Source organism: Bombyx mori, chromosome 23 (assembly GCF_030269925.1).
Source record: "Bombyx mori chromosome 23, ASM3026992v2".
NCBI lineage: Eukaryota > Metazoa > Arthropoda > Insecta > Lepidoptera > Bombycidae > Bombyx > Bombyx mori.
This window is the reverse complement of record NC_085129.1, coordinates 5,379,404-5,389,051: the sequence shown is the minus strand read 5'-3', so window position 1 is coordinate 5,389,051 and position 9,648 is coordinate 5,379,404. Positions and strand designations below refer to the sequence as shown.

Sequence of the window (9,648 nt, the reverse complement as noted above, 5' to 3'; positions counted from 1 at the left end):
TGAAGACACTACATGTTGTATTTGGTCATAAAAAAAGCCTCTTATCTCAACGTCTATTGATTAAATTAAAAATGTGAAAATCACAACTTATGCTGGATTATTTTATTAATTAGTTATTTTTGTATTTAGTATAAAAAACACTACAAAAAGAATGAGAAAAGTTGGTCTATATGGCACATTGCAATGGATATATTATAGGAGATATAACACAAAAAGATTTGATGTCAGGGATTCTACCAGTCGTAAAACTGATGCCAAATTCCTATACAGCATGATAAGAGGAGATGCTGCACTGACCCCACATAATGTGAAATAGTGACAAGAAGAAGAATTAGGTATTTTCGTTCACATCATAACAATATAACTGTATAAATAAAAATATTGTAATTTAACACAAACCAACAAACACAGGCTTATTTTAATAGAAATACCTGGCATTGACTGGGTGATGTGATTATTCATGATCAAAATTTTTAAAAATTTATAATTTTACCTTCCATCTGGAGTTATTATTGAAATTAACAATGTTTTATTTTTACGCAATTACAACAGAAAATTTTACTTTGTACTGTTTACAATATTTTACAATTGGTAACAATTGTTGACAGAGCAAAACAAACTTAGGTAACTTTAAATAATAAATAAGCATCCAGCTAATATCCAAAACTGGTCAAGTTCAATTACTTAAAATACTTTCAAAGTGGCATAAGTAAACTTATTAATAGGTTGATAAGCTTTTTTATTTATTGTTTTCTATTTTACAGTTGTAACTATGGAGATGTACATAATTAAATAAAGATTATTATTAGTGTTAGTTATCATTTTTTCAGTTATTAGTTCTCATTTTTTCATCCACTGCTTTCAAGTATAATTACAACAAAATGAAGAAAACAATAATCTAGACAACTTTTTATGAGGATCTTTTGAAATTTTTCTGAATTAAGAGTGTGAAGATTTTAAAGTATGAATTTTGTTAGTTTTAATTCACTGTCCATACACACACTGTGCATGTAAAATTTTTAATTTCTTTATGGCAGATACATAATTGGACTACTTTCACGAAATCCGGGTGTGTACACTGTAAGCGTGTTTAAAATGTAGGTATCAAACAGATAGAAATTAAGACATTTAAGTCTTTGTGAAAATAGTAGTATGGTAAAAATAATAAATGTCACCTGTTGTATTCGGAACAAGAGAAACAAATGAAATGAGAGAATAAGGAACAGAAAGTAAATTTAGTCTTAAAATTTAAAACAACACCATTACTATTTTTACATCTTCAATATATTAATGTATAGATATTTCATTTACATTGCCTAATATGCAAAGAATTCAAAATGTTACATATCTAAATCAATTCAAGTTACATTTTTATTTAGCAGAAAGCTTAAAAATAATGCATTCCAAATTCAAACCTGGGTTGCCTAACTTTTGTGTGTATCAGCCATCGAACTGTCAGCTGTCTCGTGTCTTGCGTTATAATCGTTAATATATTTCCATATTAAACTCAGACATAACTCAAATTTTGAAATAATTTAACTATTCTAGTTATGTTATTTATAATTGTGATGTTTTTTCAACTATAGCACTAATTAACTCAACACGAACTTATTGAGAATTATAGGTACAAAACACTACACTACGAAGCATCAGAATCAGACACTGAACAAATTACAAAATAATAGTTAGTATCTGTGTTTTTTAAGGGATTTTATGACCTGGTAACTAAGACCTTTAAGTCATGTCTTATTTTAATTTATTTTCTTATTTTTATGAAAAATGCTGAAATGAAATGAAGATGATTAAGTTGAGACATTAATCAACTGGGATGAAATCAAATGAAATGAGATGAGATGATATGGGATGAAATATAATCTCAGTAAAATGGTGGTCATCGGCGGTCATCGCTGGACGTCCAGCGGCTTTGTTTCATTTTCTCACATTTGTGCACTGTCACAGATATTAAATAATTAATAAACCACCGTTATTACACCTATAAACCTAAATAGATAAAATAAAACAAATCACACAACTTCACTCCTCGCGTTCCCGCCAAAAATCTATTAACTGTGTGAAGAAATATTTGTACAGGTTAACTATAAAACTCAGAGATATTTGTGTGGAGCAGTGATGCTTGATTTGTATCGATGCCAAAACAGGAAATTAATACCACAATGTTGAAGTCTGTATTGGGATTTTAATATTTAATACGGCTAGCCTGATTTTGGCAGTAGAATTAAGTAGTATCGTAGTATCCACCGAGGTGAGCTGAGAATACGCCCCACTACCTGTAATAAACTCGATATTTGTATATTTTTGAAAACAAAGTTTAGGCATTTAAATTGTGGCAGTGTAACAATGCCACTTTTTTTAAACACACTTAAGTATTATCTTTGGTTTTCACGCGTCGTAGACATAATTAAATCTACCTTTGCAGTATCGATTCGAATTATTTATTTATTTTCCCTACCTAAGCTGATAGCCTTGAGAGGCTATATCAGCGTCGCCTTAATTAGTAGGTGAGCTCACGGGGCTCAAACCTGATGACGTTGCTAACACGAACCCTAGCAAGAGCCGTACCGTAACCGATCGGAAGGATCCGAAATGACGTGTTTGGGGCGACGTCGCCTGCTTTCCATTCTGTCCAGAGGATCAGGAATGTAGTTACCGTCGGCCACGATGAGAGGGTTCTCGTGTCGTGCCGCTTTATCGAAGTGGCGCATCAACGCCGACTGCAGATACTGATGGACTCTAAGTCCAGGCCGTCATGGAGGTCGACGTTCCATTTATTTATAAAAACAGCATAAAGTTTAAATGTCGATAAATACTACATTGGTTAGTCCGCGACCACGAAAACTGTAAACTAATCGATGGAAAAATATAATGACAATAATAAAGATCGCGAGATTAAACGGCGAAGGTAGTTAATTAGGTTTAAAAATAATACAATAATGTACAAATTAAAATGTCTTATTCTTTAGAAATTATTGAACTATGAGGACAACGAATCAAGTGTAAAAAAGGCTATTGAATATTACGTTAACTAAAAATCTTTCACCATATTAATATTTTTATTTAGTTGTTTGACAGTGTTGGTAACCAGTTAGCTTCAGTTTCAGGCAGCGGCACTCTTACGAGTAAGACCATTTGTCTCGGTAGTAATTGTCACAACACTCAATAGTCTACTAATTTGCATCACAGCTAAATAGTTTATGAGGTTTGTATAGGTAAATGGTATACATAACTAAGATGTTAATTGAAGGTTTAATAAACAAGCACCGATTTTTCAATTACCACATAGAACACAGACTACTTAATTATAATGAATTACTTACATACCTACCACTTTCTGAATTTGCATTCTGCATCATAGAATATATCACTTAACTGCATTGGTTACCCAGTAAGCTAGCGCGGGTCAAAGTTTCTTTAAAATAATACGACGTCAGTATTATTTTTGTACACTTTATGTAACAGAACATAAGATCTATAATGCAATAGCATAATGAACGTGAATGAATAATTTCAAGATTTATTTAATTTCAAAGCGATAACATATCATTTTTAGTCAGTACGATCTCTTGCCATTGTCCGTGAATACTCAAAATAGATTTGTAAAGAATAAATCATGATCTTCTTAAAAGGAAATAGAATTATTAACATCAAAATGAAGCCAGTAAGTACAATTAGTTTTTTCCTGTTCTCAAAGTTCTGAAAACAACTCTCAAACCGTAATCCGTTTTGTCAGTCATTGATTAACTGTCTTAGGAGATAGTGGTTACTGTGTCCAACAGAAACATCGTCTTATTGGACTTTAACGTCTTATTGCAGATATTTACAGCAATGGCAGCATTCTCGACCAAAGTTTCCCTCAACGAAGTAGTAATTGCATCAGCAGTTAGAACTCCTATGGGTTCTTTCCGAGGGAGCTTATCTAGTTTATCAGCATCAGAATTAGGCGCTGTCGCTGTTAACGCGGCAATCGAAAGAGCCGGTATTCCTAAAGAAGAAATAAAAGAGGTTAGTAGATTGAGCTCACTTTCACCCATTAATTCTAATGTCGAAACAGTTAAAACAAACGAGAATTCGAACGGTTGTCACTCACAATAGTCTCTGAATAATAATTCATTGGTGACATGAAAAAAAATATTAATGTTATTCATTTTAATAAAATGTTACCACATCAACCTTATCTATCACTGATTTCCGATTAAATCATTTGTTATAATTTAAGACATTAAAATGTCCAAAAAAAAGGAACAAAAGATAAGGAAATGATATATAACCTTTTTGAGGTGTAACACAATCATGAATCTATTTTGCACAATTTTTTTTCTATATTAAAAAAATCAGAGTAAAAATTTCAATTACAAAGATTGAAATCTTAAGTATTACTTATATGATCTATTGTTGCATCATTATTTTAACTCCATAGGTCTACATTGGCAATGTTTGTTCTGCAAATTTGGGCCAAGCACCTGCAAGACAAGCTGTAATATTTGCAGGTTTGCCAAAAAGTACCATATGTACAACTGTAAACAAAGTATGTGCCTCTGGCATGAAATCTATAATGTTGGCAGCACAAGGTCTACAAACTGGAGCCCAAGATATAATACTTGCTGGTGGGATGGAATCTATGTCAAATGTACCTTTTTATTTGAAGAGAGGTGAAACTTCATATGGAGGAATGCAGTTAGTTGATGGAATAGTGTTTGATGGGCTCACAGATGTGTACAACAAATTTCACATGGGAAATTGTGCTGAAAACACAGCAAAAAAATTACAAATTACTAGACAAGATCAAGATGAATATGCTGTCAATAGTTACAAGAGAAGTGCAGCTGCTTATGAAGCTAAAGCTTTTGTTGATGAACTTGTACCAGTACCCGTTCCACAGAAAAGAGGGGCTCCTGTAATATTTGCTGAAGATGAAGAGTATAAAAGAGTTAATTTTGAAAAGTTTACAAAATTGTCTACGGTATTCCAAAAGGAAAATGGCACTGTTACTGCAGGCAATGCTTCAACATTAAATGATGGAGCTGCAGCTTTAGTGTTAATGACGGCTGATGCCGCTAAAAGATTAAATGTCAAGCCGATTGCCCGAATTGTTGGATTTGCTGATGGGGAATGTGATCCCATTGACTTCCCAATAGCACCAGCGGTTGCCATTCCTAAATTATTAGAGAAGACTGGTGTCAGGAAGGAAGATGTTGCATTGTGGGAGATAAATGAAGCTTTCAGTGTTGTTGCTGTTGCAAATCAAAAATTATTAGGATTAGATCCATCAAAAATTAATGTACATGGTGGAGCTGTCAGTTTGGGTCATCCAATTGGTATGTCTGGAGCTCGCATTGTTGTACATCTGTGCCATGCTTTAAAAAAAGGAGAAAAGGGAGTTGCTTCAATTTGTAATGGTGGAGGTGGTGCATCATCTGTAATGATTGAAAAAATGTAAGTCGATAACATAAAATGTAAAGTATAGTCATTGCTGTGCCTTCTTAGTACACTGTTTCAAATATGTTTTTGTTAATGTAGGTATAAGATAAAAGAACTTTTTATAAATTGTTAATAAATTAAAATTAAATATTTGAAAATGGATCAATGTATGGAATCAAAATAAATTATATACTTTTTAGTTTTTTTGTTTAATCTTTTCATAATTTCAGAGCCGAAACTCCAGAAGAGCTACCGGTTTTGACATTTTATACCAAAGATCCATGTGGTCTCTGTGATTTAGTTATGGAAGACCTTGAACCATATAAAAAGAGACTTATCATACAAAAAATTGATATCACTCAAAAAGAAAATTTGCGGTGGTTACGCCTTTATAGACTTGAAATACCAGTCTTATTCTTGAATGGACATTTTTTATGTAAACATAAGTTAAACAAAGATCTTCTTGAGAAAAAGTTGACATTAATTGAAATAGAAAAAAAACAAACATCATAAATACTAAATGATAGTTTTAAATGTTTTAAAAATGTTCAAAATATACTACGGAGGTATAATATAATACAGAGGTGTATACAAGATTTTTTTCCTTTTGTAACATGGAAATTTCGCTGAAATATTTTATGAAATTTACTATAGATTTACACACAGTCCTATCCCAACGTAGTATGTCCCAAGACCAAATCATTTCTATTCTTCCATTGTAATTGTTTAAAACATTATGAAGATAGAAATCTAGTAATTCTCTCTTCTAGTAATAGCTCAATAATTTCATACTATCGAACTCATTATTTTGATAAATCATGAATGTTCCTCAGTTTTGTCTTTGCCTGATTTTTAAGTCTTCACTTAAAGGCTTGTAATTAAATAAATCAAATCGAATCTTGGTCTCTGGCCTATAGTTGGTAAATCAATAAAGATTTTCTCTTAGATGTTACTACCAAAACACATAAATGATGATATGTTTTCTAATGAAACAAAAAGCAAATCATTCAGAGAATACCGTTTTCAATGGAAAAAAAAAAAAACTAATATGAATAAATTTAAAATTTAAAAATAAAGTTTATCCTCCATTATAAAATAGTTCTTAAATATTGTATTAAGATCAATGAAAGTAATAAACGCGAGATCAAACTGTAAAAGTTTTAATTTTATTTCAAATTTTTTTCGGAGTTAAATTTTAACTACGTGCCATGCATTGTGGTATAAGTGTTAAAGCGTACGTTAATAATAATGAACAAAAAATCTTCAAAACCGAAATCTAGAAAATAAAAGTGGAATTAAGTACGGTACCTACATACTAAAGGAAATAACTTCAAAAAGAAGTTGAAAGTCGTTGCGGCCTAAAGATTTCAAATCCCGCAGGCGAGTACCTACCAATTTTTTTAATGAAATACGTAGGTGCTAAGAAATGTTCACGATTGACTTCCAGGGTGAAGGAATAGCATGGTGTATTAAAAATCCAACCCGCAAAATTATAATTTGCGTAATTACTGGTAGTAGAATCTTTTTTTTTATTGCTAGATGGGTGGACGAGCTCACAGCCCACCTGGTGTTAAGTGGTTACTAGAGCCCATAGACATCTACGACGTAAATGCGCCACCCACCTTGAGATATAAGTTTTAAGGTCTCAAGTATAGTTACAACGGCTGCCTCACCCTTCAAACCGAAACGCATTACTGCTTCACTGCAGAAATAGGCAGGGCGGTGGTACCTACCCGCGCGGACTCACAATAGGTCCTACCACCAGCAATAAATAATCTCATGTGAGTCCGCACGGGTAGGTACCAACACCCTGCTAATTTATGCAGTGAACCAGTTCGGTTTGAAGGGTGGGGCAGCCGTTGTAATTATACTGAGACCTTAGAACTAATATCTCAAGGTGGGTGGCGGGATTTATATTGTAGATAGATGTTTATGGGCTCAGCTAAACACTTAACACCAGGTGGGCTTTGTGAGCTCGTCCTCTCATATATGCAACGAAAAAATAAAAAAATAATGTAATGCAACGTGACTACAGAACAGTGCATAAATACAAGGTTGAACTGAAATTATATTACATACATAAAATACATAATTTGTGCCCAACTTGACAAAAAGAACAAACAAAAAAGTACATATAGGTAAATTTTACACAATTTAAGTAGGTATTTAAGGTACCAAATGTTCAAGATGAAGTTACTATGTCGCCTTTGGCTGACTCGACTCTGACTAAAATAAGCTTCCGAATGAAGTTTGATCGCCATATTGAAGAACAAAAAAAAAAAAAAAGGTACCGAATGAAAAAATTGACATGATTGACGTAAGAAATGGAGGTGAATGAAGTTAGCCCCTCAAAAAAATTTTTTTTTCCTATTTTATACTTATTTTCTATTAATACGTTTGTTCATCATTTGTTCATGATTGTTCACTGTTCATAATTGTTTGTTCTGCAATTATTTATTTAAAAAAAATATTTAAAAATATACCTACAAGTTAGCCCCTCTAATGCAATTTTTAATATTTTTTCATCCTTAATGACTCGTAAATATTCATTTTCGATTGTTCTTATATAAAACACGTTTGTTCTCTTTCGAAATTACTCGTTTTTTGTTTAATTTACTATTTTTATTAGTTGAATAAATGTATGCAAAATATGTGTACTGCGCATGCAAATAATTGTAAGGTAGCGCCCTCTGTGAATTGATATTTTAATTTCACGCATAATCCTAAATTAAAATTCACTACAAGAGCTTTCATACACACGTTAGTATTAAAAAAATTCACAGATGGCGCTATATTAAATAGTATGTATATTTCTGTCTCATTCTTTGCTGGCTTCATGCTACACAGTTGACGCATGCGCAGTACACATATTTTGCATACATTTATTCAATGAATACAAATAGTTAATTAAACAAAAAATGAGTAATTTCGAAAGAGAACAAACGTATTTTATATAAGAACAATCGAAAATGAATATTTACGAGCCATTAAGGACGAAAAAATATTAAAAATTGCAATCGAGGGGCTAACTTGTACATATATTTTTAATATTTTTTTTAAAATAAATAAATGCAGAACAAACAATTATTAACAGTGAACAATCAAGAACAAATGATGAACAAACGAATTAATAGAAAATAAGTAGAAAACAGGAAAGAAAAATTTTTTTGAGGGGCTAACTTCAGTTACCTGAGGTTGAGCAGGAGATTAAAGTTATTATAGTTAGAGGTTAAAAAGGAGTTTAAGGTTATTATAGTTAAAGAGGTTAAGAAGGAGTTTAAGGCTATTAAAAAACACACTGCTTCATTATAATTATATTGCAAATACTTTGAAGACTGTTACACCATTTATTTTATTATCTTTATATTTTTACAAAACTCTTACATGTTTCTTTGACCGGGTCTAGATCAGAAGTCTTGACTTTTTCTTACGAGAAGACAATCATCTGTTTTTTAAACATTTAAAATAATTCTAATATTCGAAATCTGTAATCATGTATCGCCTGCCATTACATTTATATTCAAACTCCAACACTTTGTTAATTTTTTTTTCCTTCAGGTTCAAACCTTTAATAATGGCAGCTTAAATAATAATAATAATAATAAAATAAATAACTGAGAAAGGGGAACATAAAAAAATAAATAATCAAAATAATCTTTAGCATACGTGAAAGTTGGAACGTATGGAAATAAGGAATGCGTTTTACTGGTGGTAGGACCACTTGTGAGTCCTTGCGGATAGGTACCACCGCCCTGCCTATTTCTGCCGTGAAGCAGTAATGCGTTTCGGTTTGAAGGGTGGGGTAGCCGTTGTAACTATACTATGACTTTAGAACTTGTATCTCAAGGTGAGTGGCGCGTCTACGTTGTAGATGTCTATGGGCTCCAGTAATCACTTAACACCAGGTGGGCTGTGAGCTCGTCCACCCATCTAAGCAATAAAACAAAAATTGTGGTGGAATACGGAATTCGTAATAATACGTGTGGGAATTAAATTACTGGTGGTAGGACCTCTTATGAGTCCGCACGGGTAGGTACCACCACCTCGCCTATTTCTGCTGTGAAGCAGTAATGCGTTTCGGCTTGAAGAGTATAGTTACATCTCACGGTGGGTGGCGCATTTACGTTGTAGATGTCTATGGGCTCCAGTAGCCACCACTTAACACCAGGTGGGCTGTAAGCTCGTCCACTAATCTAAGCAATAAAAAAAAAA

At 32.5% G+C, this 9,648-nt stretch overlaps 2 protein-coding genes across 2 annotated transcripts in view; one reads left to right on the top strand and one right to left on the bottom strand.

Moving 5' to 3' along the window:
* LOC134201162 (uncharacterized) overlaps nt 1-9,648 on the bottom strand; it is a 145,718-nt gene that overhangs the window by 96,743 nt on the left and 39,327 nt on the right. The window lies entirely within an intron of this gene.
* On the top strand, nt 3,360-5,635 carry Aact (acetoacetyl-CoA thiolase). The gene is given in 3 exon segments (NM_001099826.1): nt 3,360-3,676; nt 3,832-4,020; nt 4,436-5,635. Coding segments are annotated over 2 exon segments (1,131 nt in total). The 5' UTR covers nt 3,360-3,676; nt 3,832-3,909; the 3' UTR covers nt 5,456-5,635.